Source organism: Penicillium argentinense (assembly GCF_028826775.1).
Source record: "Penicillium argentinense strain IBT 30761 chromosome Unknown utg000009l_segment0_segment0, whole genome shotgun sequence".
Taxonomy (NCBI): domain Eukaryota; kingdom Fungi; phylum Ascomycota; class Eurotiomycetes; order Eurotiales; family Aspergillaceae; genus Penicillium; species Penicillium argentinense.
Window position 1 is genome coordinate 2006372 of NW_026622668.1, and position 14618 is coordinate 2020989.

The 14618-nt window shown below is 53.1% G+C and overlaps 5 protein-coding genes across 5 annotated transcripts; 1 reads left to right on the plus strand and 4 right to left on the minus strand.

Annotated features, from left to right (window-relative positions):
- Positions 1-771: 771 nt before the first annotated feature.
- Positions 772-1512, plus strand: N7532_008349 (EXPERA domain-containing protein; the record flags this gene model as incomplete). Its single annotated transcript, XM_056620841.1, has 1 exon — positions 772-1512. The coding sequence occupies one exon, from the start codon at positions 772-774 to the stop codon at positions 1510-1512; it is 741 nt and encodes a 246-aa protein (XP_056471647.1).
- Positions 1513-2073: 561 nt separating this feature from the next.
- Positions 2074-3596, minus strand: N7532_008350 (putative mitochondrial carrier protein; the record flags this gene model as incomplete). The annotated part of the gene is made up of 2 exons (XM_056620842.1): positions 2074-3495; positions 3561-3596. 2 exons carry the CDS (start codon positions 3594-3596, stop codon positions 2074-2076), a joined length of 1458 nt encoding a protein of 485 aa, XP_056471648.1.
- A 787-nt stretch (positions 3597-4383) lies between these two features.
- On the minus strand, positions 4384-4978 carry N7532_008351 (histone H4; the record flags this gene model as incomplete). The annotated part of the gene is made up of 2 exons (XM_056620843.1): positions 4384-4685; positions 4969-4978. 2 exons carry the CDS (start codon positions 4976-4978, stop codon positions 4384-4386), a joined length of 312 nt encoding a protein of 103 aa, XP_056471649.1.
- A 1326-nt stretch (positions 4979-6304) lies between these two features.
- Positions 6305-8735, minus strand: N7532_008352 (protein phosphatase regulator GAC1; the record flags this gene model as incomplete). Its single annotated transcript, XM_056620844.1, has 4 exons — positions 6305-6410; positions 6502-6797; positions 6859-8481; positions 8541-8735. The coding sequence occupies 4 exons, from the start codon at positions 8733-8735 to the stop codon at positions 6305-6307; spliced, it is 2220 nt and encodes a 739-aa protein (XP_056471650.1).
- A 5601-nt stretch (positions 8736-14336) lies between these two features.
- On the minus strand, positions 14337-14516 carry N7532_008353 (uncharacterized protein; the record flags this gene model as incomplete). The annotated part of the gene is made up of 1 exon (XM_056620845.1): positions 14337-14516. One exon carries the CDS (start codon positions 14514-14516, stop codon positions 14337-14339), a length of 180 nt encoding a protein of 59 aa, XP_056471651.1.
- Between the last annotated feature and the right edge of the window lie 102 nt (positions 14517-14618).

Below are 14618 nucleotides of genomic sequence, written 5' to 3' on the forward strand. Positions count from 1 at the left end.
AGCATGCGCCCCGCAACTTCCCCGGGTTTTGCGGGGGTGGGGGCTGCCACCCCGAGTATACCACAACTTCTTAGCACTCCCGACACCTGCGCATGGAAGCACGTGTGACTTTCAGTTATGGAGAGGCTGCCTTGAAGCCCCATCAAGGTCCTACGTGCTTTCACGTACGATGTGTGATCTAAATTTATCTCAGGAGAGGCTGGCAGCGAAGGTCCTCAATGGCCTCCACTATGCATTTGTTGTTCCATTGATGCTTCAGCGACAGCAAAGAATGCGCATATAGCTAGATGATTCCCAAAAAAAAAAGTAATCGAGCCATATTGTCAAAGTTCAAAGTTCATTCTAAATACTATTAAACAGTATTTGTAGTGGGATATGAATTTAGACATACTGCAAGCTGTAGATCGTTTGCTCATTCTGTGCTGCGCTCGGGTCGACTCTGTTGTATCTCCTGCCTAAACCAACGTCCTTGGTCGCCTATCACAAGGAATTCCTTCTTAGAATGAAGCAGACGCATTCCAAACCTCCATCGCAAGCCCTCATTATTCTCTATCTCCACTTAATTTTTTTGTCCTTTGAACAAACGGCCCCACTACCGACGCCTGAGGCATCGATGGTGATCTTCAGCTCCCCTAATTTCTTGAACCATCGCGTTCTTTTTCTGCAAATGCGCCCCCACCCCCCTATAACCCGAATATAAACTCACCTATACCTCGACCTCCTAAGGACCACCCAATATATATACATTGACAAAGTCGAGAAACCACCACCATGGCGTCCAGCGCATCCTTCACCCTGGACGTGCCGACGCTGCTCTGCATCGCGTTCTCGCTGTCATTCATGCCAATCGCCTACCTCCTCAGCAAAGCCCTCATCCCCGCCTCACAAACGCGAAACCGAATTCTCTTCTTCTGGCACGCTTACGACGCCCTCACACACCTCTTCATCGAAGGCTCCTTCCTCTACGAATGCTTCTTCAGCTATGCGACCATCGCGGGAATCCACAACACCGAGCCGTTCTTCCTGAACCAACGCGACCGCATCTACGGCCCGGCCTACGGTACTGGCCCCAGCGCGCGTCTCTGGCAGGAATACGCTAAGGCAGACCGCCGATGGGCTGGCGCCGATGTCACCGTCGTCTCGCTGGAGCTCCTGACGGTTTTCCTGGGTGGTCCCGCTGCGCTGTACATCTGCTACCTGCTGTGCCGGTCGTCGAATGAGAATATCACGCCCCGAGCGCGTGGATCGGCGAAGGCTACTCTCTGGGCGGTTGCGCTTTCGCTGGCCGTATGCGAGCTTTACGGTGGATTTATGACTTTTGCTCCTGAGTGGTTGACCGGAAGCTCTCAGCTGGCTACTGAGGACCCTGTTTACCTGTGGTTCTACTTGTTTTTCTTCAATACGCTGTGGGTCTGGGTTCCTTTGTGGGTGATTTGGGAAGCCGGCAAGGAATTGCATGCTGCCTTTGTCACCAAGGAAGAAGTTCAGACCTCGGCGCGGAAATTTCGGTAAACCTTGGTGGTTGACTGATTATTGTACAGAAGACAGCTAGCTGCTGTCTTTGGCTTGTGTCGAGGATGCTTGTTGATTGACTTTTTGAACCTGACGGTGCAGGATATGATGCTAGTTAAATTCGATTCATGTGGGATCCTAGACGGATCGCATTTAAGATTAAAAATATCATAATTTTATATATTTATTTCAATACTATCGAATGATGCTCATTAAGATAGCAATATTCACAGCGATTTGCTGGCTTCGTAATTGATTTCAAACATCTGTCATTCAAGCACTAGGCTCCGTTATGCTGCTAACTACCCTGATTGGTTTTGACCATACCCTACATCAAGTACAAGTTGATCACATGCTATATGCTCATAACGCCATTCATTCCATAGAGTACGGTGTTCATGATATTGTGATGCAAGCGAGTTAATGCAGAACAAAGAAAATAAATGCTATGATAGCAGTTACTACACTAATGTACTATACAAACATTGGAATCATCAATAAATCAAAGGACAACCTGCAGCAAGCAATCCGGAAAAGGAATCCGCAGAACGCACGACGGCCCTATTCCTCATGCCCTCGTTCCTTATCCCAGAACCAGTGATAAAAGCTCTTCCACTCCGCCGTCTCGTCCTCAACGTAGTCACCAACAAGCTCAGCCGTCTCGTTAACCTCATCGGGAAGAGAGGGCACCTTCAAACCGGACGATGCGTCCACGCCATGTCCAGCGCTGGTATCCTTCGCTGCGGAAGCAGCAGCAGCAGAGTTGGAGGTCATGTCAACAGTTACATTACCAGAATGGCTGCTAAGGGCTTCCTCGGCACCCTTTTTTGTTCTTTCTGCTAGATCGCGGGCTCCTTCTCGTGCAACCTCACTGAATTCCTCCGCTTGCTCTCGCGCACGCTGGATCAGTTCGTCTGGAGAAGGGTAGCGGCGGAACAATAGCAGGATGAGGTAGTACACCTTGACGATAGTTGCATACACGGCGTCCTTTACTAGCATGGTGAATCCATGAGAGAAAAATCCCTTTAGGACTTCGCCTGGAAGCCCCGCGTAGAGTGCAGAGACTCCTTCAGTTCGAGCAATAGTTCCAACAGTAGAAACGATCTTGGGCGTAAGGGTTGACAACGGGTTCGACGTCTTCCCATCCGCAGAGACCTGGGCAGATCCCAAGGCCTGTGCCCTCGTTTTGGCCAGCGAGAAAGGATAGGTAATCGATGAAGCCGCCGACTTACTCAGAGCAGCCAATAAGAATGTAATGGCTGCAGAAGGTCGTTCGCGCTTCGACCGCGGCACCAGAGCGTATTTCAAGACCTCATTCAGGAAGAACGTGATAGATGGGTTGAGCGTCAAGATTAGAGACGCCGAGTATCCAGACCAGAAGCCGCGTATACCTTTTTCACGCTTGATTTTCGCGGAAATATCGCTAGTCGATAGATCATTGTCCCCTCCCTTGCGCGCTGCGGTCTGCTTCCGTGTGACAATGTTTGCCAGCGGCGTGGTGAATAGCTTCGCGAACGAACCCGCCACCACCCCCACTGCGAGCTCGTCAAAGATTGGAAGTACGATATTTTTGCTTTTGGCCGCTTTAACCCCCCCAACGCGCGCGATTATTCTCCTTTGTCGGACTGTGTTGTATGCCAGGAAGAAGAGGAACGAGTCCAAGACTGTCTTGAACGTATCTTGTGCCAGGCCGGGGTAAAACCCTGCAATTCCCTGCTCGAGGTAAATTTTGTACGCAGCGTCAACGATATCGGTGTATTCCTCGTCCTCGCTCGACTCGTCCTTCGACTTGTCCTTCTTTTGCTGGGTTTGGAGACGGGCGACAATGACGCTCAGCGGATACACAACAACATTGGAAATGGCCGATCCCACGGCACCGGCAACGGCATTTCCTAGGACTGGTAATCCGGGGCCTTTGAAGGCAGCTGCCTTCCAGTCTTTCGGGTCATGAGTTTCCCAGCGGTAGGAGGGGTGGAAGGCATCCTAAGATAAGAAACGACCGTTTTAGAGAGTGCGAACGAGGTGGCATTTTTGCAATGAAAACGTACCAGCTGTGACTCGTAAGAGAGCTTAAATTCAGCCATGATGGCTTTGGATAGAAGAGACCCTGCCCTCGTTTCTTATGGATGGGAGGATTCGGGAGCGAGATGTCAGATGTTTTGATGGTGAGATTGGTCCTTTGGCGGACTGTACAATCGCCGGGTTTAGTCGATATTGGGCGATTTACATCCTCCGCGATGTGTATGAGATGGGAAGAAGATTGTGGCCGAAGAGAGTCCACCAGCGACCGGTAGAAGTTGAGGTAGGGGTGATGAACGTGATGGTGTCGCTGTACAAGGCCGAGGTTGATTGCGGAGATCGATTACATCATGCCGATCATGTGGTCCGTGCAGGATGGGCTGATCCAGCGAAACCCCGAAGGCATCCCACGATAACAACCGACGATGCGAAGTACAATGCGAGTACACCCAGATGGTGCCATGCGTGCAATTCATAGACTGAAAGCATAGAGCACACATTTTCTTTGGGAAATAGTGGATATTCACAAGATCGACCGCTAAGTCATAGATAATCCTACATTCATCTAGTATGTACCAACTCTTCTATACTTCAACACTACGCAGGGCAGATGCAAGACACCGCCGATAAAATCTACGAAGCACGATATCCAGAAGTCGTTTCCCATTTGCCTAATTGATTGATTCGATCCATTGTAAACAAACCCCAAAATGCGCCCAGGGGCTTAAATCCCATCCATAAAACCCGACCGACCGGATGCCCGATCAAAGCAAAACCATCAAAAAAGAAAAAAGAAACCATCACACCGTGGCGCATAAGATCGCAGCGAAAGAGTAGCGTACGGCGAAGCACTTAGCCGCCGAAACCGTACAGGGTACGGCCCTGGCGCTTGAGGGCGTAGACGACGTCGAGAGAGGTGACGGTCTTACGCTTGGCATGCTCAGTGTAGGTAACGGCGTCACGGATGACCGACTCGAGGAACGACTTGAGGACACCGCGGGTCTCCTCGTAGATCATGGCGGAGATACGCTTGACACCACCACGGCGGGCGAGACGGCGGATGGCGGGCTTGGTAATACCCTGGATGTTGTCGCGCAAGATCTTGCGGTGACGCTTGGCACCACCTTTGCCGAGACCCTTACCGCCCTTGCCACCTGTAGATTTTGAGTTAGTGAGGGTGTTTCAAACAATATAAACCGGTGTAAAATCGATGGTGATGGATGGCGGAGGAAGGAGAGGACAAGGTGAGGCAGAAGGCAAAGCCCGATTGGTACGGGGCGATGCATGGGTGCCTTGGTATTAAGGCACACACGCCTTAATGAGGGGTCGAAGTCACGTGTTCAGTCAGGGGCATCACCACCAAGGACTTCATCGAAGACTCGCGATGACAACAACAGGGGAAACGCGATAGGAACAGAAGAAATGGGGATCACATACGTCCAGACATGATGGAAGGAGATGAAAGTTTGATAAACCCTGATGAAAATTGATGAAAAAGGGTGGGAAGAGGGCGTAGCCGATGACTGGAAGTATCGGACGCGTCGAAAAGTTGGCGTGGGAGATGGAAGAAAGAGAAGGAAAATCCAGCCAAAGAGCGGGGGGCGAAAGACTTTACTTAAATACGTGGCTGACTACGAACGCGTGATTTCGGCGGGTGGGTGGGGATTACTTAAGCGAGGGATTTCGCATTCTGCAATGCGGCGGTGATTGGCAGGCGGGGAGGGAGGAAAATGGGCGTTATGAAGGGCAGGTTTCGAGCGCGTTGTTCCAGGCATGGGGGCTGCCCGCGTTTTCTGGTGGGCTATAATGCGGGAGGGTCACGTGCTGATAGGCTCCCGTGAGCTGATAAGGTTGGGCGCCACCGGGCGGAATCCGGCATTCATTGGACCCTTCAAGTGGGGTGCAGTATACATAGTATAGCTCTTGAGCTGAAGATGTGATGCGTAGCTTTCGGCATGTACTTTTGGTGGCTGGTAATATGACTAGATCTTGGCTGCGTCCGGTTGTCTGTTCTCCACTTCAGGGTGTAAAGTAATTTACTAAAGCTTGGAGTGTCGACTACGGCTACAATGAAACAACTTGAAGTAACCCATGGCTCAAATCACATTCATTCGTATCCTTCAAGGGTACGTCGCTCTGAACACATCGTAGACATCCTGAAGAGGGAAGCATATCGCATACGGATCCATCTCGTTCGACTTCATCCTCATAACTGCGCTGATCAAAAAAAGGGGAAAAAAAGAAATAGGAAAAGGAAAAAACACCGTACACCATGCAAAAAGGAAGCAGGTCAACGAACGCAAATGCATCAAGAGTAGAGGCGGGCGGGACTAAAAGATGACTTTTGGCGTAAAAGAAAAGATCTGCCTTGCGGCAGAGAGAAGAATCGAAGAGGGCCTCAGGATGACTGTGTCGAAGTGACACAGAAGGGAACAATAAGAAAGTAATCAAAAACAAAACAAACAGGCGAAATCTCGTATGCTCATCATGCGTATTCAAAACAGATGCGGCGTATTCAGAAGAATACCCGCTGGTATGAAAGTCGTGGTGGCGATGATCACATCGGGCAGCAGTCGCATCGATAATTTCTCCCGAAACAAACGCTGACGCCCAACATCACTTTCGAATGACTCAACGATCGGGCCCGCGGTTTATTCTGCATCGCAAAGACCAGATCGCTGAGAACACTCGCAGCTGAGCCGAGAAACCATCGCCAACTATCCTTGGAAATTCGGGAGAGAACCTCAACCATGCGAAGTGAGAAAAATATGAGTTAATCACTGAGCGCCGACGAGGGGGCATATGCACATTGGGCAAGGGGCGGGTAAGAAAACGAATCAACCGATCGATCCATCTCCAGTAACGAAACATCGAATTCTCTTCAGCAAAACCGTTAACATGATTCAAACAAGGTGTGGCGAGAAGAAATAGCCGGACTCCGTAACGGTCAAGCGTTAACATGTCACTCACCCTCGGATGACTGGCGACGACTGAGGGTCCTTCATGAATCCATTCGGCAGGGAATGATGGTAGGAATGGCGGAAGGACATGGGGGAAGGAGAAGCCCTGGGGGAGGTCCGCGGACTCGAAGACGCAGGGCGATTCTCGCGAGATCCCCCGGTCGCGGCCGGCTCCAGAGGAGCGGGGGAGCGGGGAGAAAGAGGTGGCGAGGGTGTACCGTTGGCAAAGTATCGGGAAGCTGCTTCGCCATTCACGTTCACCGAGTAGCTCTGGGGTTTTGGAGGTGACGCCTTGGGAGAGCCATACTAAAACAGGTAGGTTAGCTGATGGTCTGGATGCATGAGTGGTATGTTGTATAACACTTACAAAGCAGTATTTATCCACCAACTCTTTGTACACCGAGGACTCGAGGCATGGTTTGCTAGACACCAGTGAGGACGGTTTCAGGTCCTCTCGAGCTTCATCGCTCACAGGAGAAGTCCGGCCAGATCCTGTCTCCGCATCATTCACCACGGGACTAGCCGGGTTCGCCTCGGAAGTCTGACCCGATCGGGCCCGCGCAGTAAGTGTGGTACGATCAACAGGTGGCTTGGTCCGCATGGCAGCAGTCAATGATGCGCCGAAGTCATAGCGGTTGCCGAAAGCCTGCGGGCTCGGCTTCTCGCGTCGCTTCGGTGGGCCGACGGTGTCGATGTCGTCCGACGTGGCCCGGCTGAGCGGGGGTGACTTGGCGGAATTGAAAGGATTCGAAAATGGAGTGTTTTTGGTGACATCCGGGAGATCATCGAACGATACCGGCATGGAGTGCGGGCGGGAGTGCGACCCGGTGAATGATCGACTGCGTGGAAGGGCAGGGCGAGCTCCAGTTGTGGCTGGCTTGTTGTTCGAAACCGTCGCCTTGGGCGATTTGAGGAAATCAGCTTGGTAATTCACTCCCCCGTTGTTGTCCCAAAATTCCTGTCCAGCAGACGTGTATCGGATGCACACGAACATCGTCTTGTTCTCCAATTTGGCCTGATCCTCCAGCTTGATTTCGAACGTGAAGCGATCACAGCCGTCGTGCGCGTGGATACTCCGAACATCGTGGCAATAGGTTGCACTGACTTCCGACACGGTTCGCCAGTAATCGAACGTAAAGCGAGCGGCCACATGCTTGTGGAAATCGAGATTAGCCACGGCGACCGAGCCGATCAGGGTGTTCTTATCGGCAGACAGGAACAATCTTTCCAGGCGAACAGGGCTATTTGCACGAGACGACAGATCTGTGGGGAAGTTGGACAGCCGAAGCTCCCACTCCCATGAAGAAGAGCTCTTGCTCTTGCCCGCACCGCGACCAAATGGGAACTCGCCATCCGCATCGTGGGTCTCGACTGGCGATGTCTCTGCGCTCACGGCCAGTGGTCGATCGAGCTGCAGGAAGTGACGAATGTGTTCCAGTTGCGAGTCGAAGTGCACTGCCTTGGCGTAAACGGGAGTTCCGGGCATGCTCGAAGGTCGTCGTCGAGCCGCTGGGGGTCGAAGAGCTGGACGGACCAATTCTCCCGACTTCTTTCGCACCATGGGTGGTTTCGGTGAAAGGTCGGCATCGCTGTCATCGGGAGAGCTGGTCAATGCTTCCTCTCTCTTGTAATCAATGGCGGTCTCGGTGGCGGATCGCGAGTGGGCGATCTTTCGGGCCTCTTTCGAGAGGCGAATGTGGTTCGGCTTGGGGATCTTCAGCTCCATTGCTGGTGCCGATGGTTGACACGAAGAGGATCGAAAGTCCGTTCCCAGCTCCTCTGTAGGTCTCATCTTCTCTGGTGTTCTTTCCGGCGAACTTTCCTTGTGTTGTTCAATCGACCGGACCGCAGCCTCCAGCTCCTCGAGCTTGATACCGTCTCCGCCGTACGGAGATGACTCCTCGTCAGAGTTCGGCGCCGATTCGGGGGTGAGATCACCGCCCCGGGTGGAATCGCAGCATTGTTCAGTGGTGGCGGGGACTGACGGAGACTGGTATGAGGGTCAATATTGGGGGAGTGGCGAGATGCGGGTTCCGAGGCGGAATGCACGGTCGACTTGTTGCAGATTGACGGACTCCTGCGGTGTCGGCGGACGTACGAAGTAGAAGAGTAGGAGCGCGAGCCCTGCACACGCGCGGACACTGATCGGACCAGACCAGGGCGTTCCGCGCGAGCTTCGGGAGAATCACAGTACTCGATGTGCTGCGCGGAGAGCAACGACTTCAATGGCGCAGTGTATGGCATCCGGCCGACTTGCGTGTCTCAACACAAGAAGGGGAAAAAGTAATTAAACGGTGTTGGAGGGGATTGATTCACGAGAGCAATGTCGAGACAATGCGAGTCCTGGGAGTGGGGAGCTTCTGTCAGTTCAATGCTCCCAATCTTTTTGTCGGGAACAGTGTGGCGATAGAGCTTTAGAACCACGGAGGGGCAAGAGAGACGGACAAGGACAGGAGTGGAGACGGCATAACCATGCATTCGACGGAATCAGGATATGCACAAGGAAGGACGAGGAGTAGAGCCGGGTTGGTGCAGGGAAGATGCAGATGGTGGCACCAGATGGCGAGGAGAGGCAAGAGCCAGTGGGAGGAAGGCAGTGAAGTAAAGGTATCACGACACAGTGACACCGGCGGAGAGGAGAGGGCCGGTTGAGAAGGCAAGGGAAGTGAAATCGAGGTTGAGAGGTAGAAGGAAGGCGAGCGGAGCCCAGAGCTTATCAGTTCACTTACCGTGCTGCGTACATCCAAAGGTCCCCCGGGTGGCGATGGCGAGATTGCCTATCGGTGGGGAATGCGATCAAATGGTGGGCCGATAGCAGCACCAGATGGGAGGGGATAAAATGAAGAAGGAGGAATTAAGGGAACCGCGAGAAATAAAAATGCAGATGCCAATGCCAAAATTACAAGAAAAAAAAATTGTACGGATTAGATGATCGGATCACCTCACAGCACAAGCACGTACTCGGTACCTCAGAAGTACCCGGGAAGTCGTGTGGCGCGGGAGGCGAATTCAAAAAGCCATTCCCGCTCTGACCGTTGGGTGTTGGTTGTAGGTCGCGAAAGTACCTGTGAGGAGGAGGGAGGGATCCTTGGAAAGGTGTGGTTTAAAAATGAAAGGACGAGGGAGATAGGCCCAGCAATATAGCAGGAAGTCCCAGAACAGGGAATTCCTTTAGGAGGATTTAAGAGAGAAAAAAAGTGGAACACGATAAATAAGGGACTCCAAGCGCCAGGCAAAACCGGTGCGGGTGCAAGTATGTCAGTGCGTCCCGTATATACAGAGTCGCATGGGTTAGGGACACGCCGGGTGGGGCTTCCAAGGTTTAGTTTTTTTTTGGTTTCTTTCTTTCTTTTTTTTTTTTACATTTAGACATTTTGATTTTCTCATTTTGCATCTTGCTAAACTTGTCGAGTCTAGTACCATACTTTCAGCACTTTCAGGTATATCGACCGTCACAAAAGCTAGACAGGGTTTCTTTTCCGAGTACCCGCACACATGGTAGGCACTACGCACGAGGGGCGACGAGAGTAGCTGCGACCTGCGACCTGCGACCTCCGATCTCCTCGGAGCACCACCCTCTACTCAACCCACTCCTGGCGCTAAATCTTGGAGGATCCCGCTCTTTTTTCGCTTTTTTCGCAACTGTGTTCCCTGTTTCTGGACTGACGTACATCGACTGTACAACTTGGAGGCCTCGTACCCCCTTTCTGCGCTGATCACGGGAATGCGACCAGGATGGAGGGCGACCATCGGCAATGGAAGGAATCTTGCAATTGCAAGCCATACCGACGGTGCCGCGAACGGTCTTGGACCCACGACTGCAATGCTCATCCCCAGATCCAGACTTCACCTGGTACAGTACAATTGCAGTGCCAACGCGCTCTTATCAGTTGCGGAGGTCCGAGTCCGTGGATCAAATCTATACGGGCGCCCGCCATTGGGTCGACCCGGCGCACTCTGACCACTGCAGACCACCACGCGCAGAATTTGCGACACACAGTGCGCAAGTGCTGAAGCATAATGCTCCCAGATCCTTTAGTCCCTCTAACCTCTTCGGCCCCATCCACCGTCATCCAATGTGGGCTGCGACGCGACCATCGCTTGCCCCTCCTTTGTTTCCGTATCGACGGGAGGCAGGATTGGAGCATGCAATCAAGCTGGGTCGACCATGGAACGGCACTGACGACACGATCGCTACCATGGATTGCTGACGAACTCCTGCTGTTCGAAGCAGTCGTCGACTGTGCTCGCCTTGCATTGAGGCTGCTTCTAAATTTTTTTTTGCTACCTTCTAACTTTTTGCGATAGGAATCCCCATGCAAGGAGTCTAGGTTGTTTCCCAACCGAAACCGAAAAGCGATCGGATCATGTGGTGGGACGCGACGTTGAGAACATTGAGCCAAATCTCCTCTGTGCACCAATTCCGATTTTTCAATATTCCTTTTTTTAGCAGCGGCAGACCCTGCGACAATAGAAAATCGGGGGCCACTCGCCCAGACATGGAATTTCTCCGTGACATGCAGCATGCAGTTGGATATCTCAGTGGATCGACGAGCTGCACTCCGTAGTCTCCACCGACCCAGTGTGCCGCGAAATCCGGAGCAGAGCGGTGCCGACCGATCCCGGGGGAGATCAGGGCCTGGCTGCGATGAGAGAAAAGAGCCAATCGAGGGAGATCGAGGGATCGCAATAAGCTTGTCAGTAATATCGACTGGTCTTATCAAGCTCGTTCCAATGGTTCCCGGGTTCGCGGTCTCCCGTGGTTAGTGGTATAGTAAGGCAAACTACGAGTGTAGATATCAAAAGAGGTATACAGCGCTACTGCCACGCCCCACCTCGAACGTGCATGACGTCAAGATGCAGCGACGGGTCCGAGGGTCGGCCACTTCCCTGGTTTTTGCCCCCCTTGGCGGCGGTCTAGGCCCGACTGTCCTGTACTTAGTCGTCGAGTATTGACTTCCATGCTCATTGTTGTCGGAGCCTATCCTCTCTGATCTATACAGCTGTACACTCGGCCTCTTTAAGACGTAACAGCACTACTCTCACTTGGTATCCGCCGGAGAATAATCTCAGCCGCTTCCCCAGACAGAGTCGCGCTGCTTCTTCCGTGCGACCCTGGTTGCGACCGGAGCATTGCTACCGCAACTAGGTGCCACCGTGTATCCGTTAGCTACCGCGTAGACTAGGGTCCGAGTCCGATATCAAATCGATGGCAGTAAATAGTAAGTAATAATAATGCACAATCGAAATTGGCGTATATCAAATTAACCCTTAGCCTATATCGCGCCTGGTCGCGGAGAGGGCTGGCCCGTGTTTCACGACAATGTTTGATGGCGCATGTCTTACTGTACCGAACAACGATAGAAAATTCGAACCCATTATCCATTATCAATCGGCGGTATTCTTTGTAGTCATGGCAATTTGACAACTGCTTGCATACTTCTAATCTAATTGTAGTTCTTTGAATCTCCTAGCGCCGCAGAGTTTTCTTTGCCACCGGGTGGCAGTAACCACGCCGTGGCGGTATCAACGTTGCTGCTGGCGCTAGCCCTCAGTTGGCAAAGCCGGACGACTCGGCCGGGCCCCCATTGCTACTCGTTCGGTCCCCAGCTGTCTCCATCGCAACAGAGTCTCGACTCTAGCGGCGTTCATCTGACTCCCACGCCTGCCGCGATCGTCCCTGGCCTGCATAACAAGGCTCTTGCTGATCTCCAGGTTTTCAGTCTGCTCCACCTAAACTCCCAAACCCTCTCCGTCCCGAGTCGAACCAGCGGGATGGCCCCCCCAGATCCATGCTGTCTGCATCTCCGGGCGTTCCTCTAAATCAATCTCGGCGATTGATCGTAGACCCGCGAGTATTGGCCATCCAATCTACACTTCCATCTCTAGGGTACATTGTAAACAGTCTGGACCTGCACGGGCGCAGAAGGGTTCCGAGGCGGTAGCGACTGGCGATAACGCCCGTTGGCTGCCCTCGCCCCTTCCACGCTTGTCACGCTTGTCACTGCGGCATCGCCAACAAAGCCTGTCACAGCACCCATTCTTAGGCTTAGCCTCCGTGCACTTTTCGTCCGATATCAAGCAAATGCACGAAAAACGCGCAAAAGCAACCAAGCAACCATCGACTCACCGGAATCGCGTTATGGACAACGTTCTCCCGACTCGGCAGTGTTTGTTTGATTAACAGCATCGGTCCATGGCAGCACCTAATCACGCCTTGTCCTGTTTGCGTCGTGAAACCATCTCTGGGCCGAAGCGCCCGAGCGCGACCAGATGCCACTGGGGGATGTGCTCCCTCTGCGGTCTTAGGATTGGCAGCTGCCGCCCGCGCAGAGTTCAGCCCAAGATCTTAGTCTCGGATACATCGCATTGCGCTTACCAGTACCATTGGACCGACAGCGTTGCGCGAGGATTGTTTATTTCGCTGGTGCAGCGAAGATGCAGCTCACTACACCGCTCGCACCCCAGTTTCCCCCACGAAAGACATCAAGGGCCCAGATGTCGCCGTTCAGACCCTTTCGGCGCCCTTTCTCGGGTCTCTTTCCACTCACCGGTAACCAGGCCCGGCCGTCTATACGGCCCCCGCGGCGGTGGCTGAAGCTAGCGCGGGAGCTATCCTTCGGCAAGCTCGCCGCCGAGCATTCCCACCAGCCCACTTGATCGTGGGCACAGGTATACCTAGTAGGTGGTGAAACGAGCTTCTAATTTACGTCGGACTAGCTATCTGGCGGCGGCGGTAGCTCAATGCCTAGCCCTCCGCCACACGGCGGCCACTAAGACTCAATTCCCATGGACGAGGGCTGGACCGACAATGGCTTCAGCTTCAGTTTCAGAAGGGAAGGTCCAAAGCGAGTGTCGACGGAGTACCAGGAGACACATACCCCGCGGTGGATCACCCCCCAGCGTCCATTCTGTACGCACGCCATCAACGCGTTGGAGGAGATGTGCAAACCCCGCGGAGGATCTGATCTGGGGATGCTGACTGCGTGCGGCGCAGCAGCCCCCTGCTCATATTTGCGGGGGATATTGCATATTCGTGATAGAGAGGGGAACCCGCGAATAGAAGCAGTTCTTTGCGCAGGCATCGGCTCAGCCTTATCTGCCTCAGCTCTGAACAAGGAGAAAAAGATGTCGGTGTGCTCTCCGATAAATTGGTTTCTCTCTGATTGCAGCTTCAGAGTGAGAGATACACTCGACGTGCATTTCCAGTAGAGCACGAAACTGTTCTATTCCCGACCGTCAAATCTCCCGTATGAGTTTACTAGTAGATATTCTTCGGGGAGCTCAGGGGAAAGCGCCTCGCTCAGACCAGACCTGCGCTGTTTGAGCTCCAGGGTCCTCGGCCCTCAACCCCAAAAGGGCGCTTGTCATTGTCAACACTGCAGTATCTCTCGCATTGCGCAAGCAGAACCCTAGGCGCCTCTGCAACGCGAGTGCACATGACCGTGTCTATTTTCTGCAGGTGAGGGGACACGTTGTCGAGCAATGTACAGTACATCGCTGATGTGCAGGGGACGTGCCCTAACGGCCACACTGTACCTCCTCATTGGCAGGTACCTATCCTAGGGTATAGTCTGGAAGGCATCTCCGCGAGCCTGGACCAACCAAGGCGCTCAGATGCCCAGCACCCAACTGGTCCGTGCGATGAGGGTATTCAGAGGTGAACAGGCAGCTTGTCCGATTTGGACCTTAGTCACCGTCACCTTGGGACCGCGATAAATAGCAACATGTAGGTATGCTGCAACCGGGAAGTACATAGTTGACGCGTATGCATGGCATGAGACAGGCTAGCAGACAGCCCCACCGCGTCCACGCCAGTGTCGCCCGTCGAGACCGTCGCCTCCCTCACAGCATCTGTGAGGTGCTTCGCCGTGCGGCTGTCAGTGCGCGGATCCCGTTGATGCCACTCGACGTCCGACGATGCACAGTGGAGCCCGTGTCCGTAAGTGGTATGGTGGGCTGCCCTCCGTCCTCTAGGTGCATGAGGCCGTGCAGTAGTGCGGCGAACTGACAATTGCGCTGCATGTTGGGAGGTCAGTGCATGGCGTCATCTGTCTGGCACCTCACCGCGGAGGTTCCCTTGAAAGACGTTATCTCAGGGGCTGTACACTGTACACTTGCAATGTA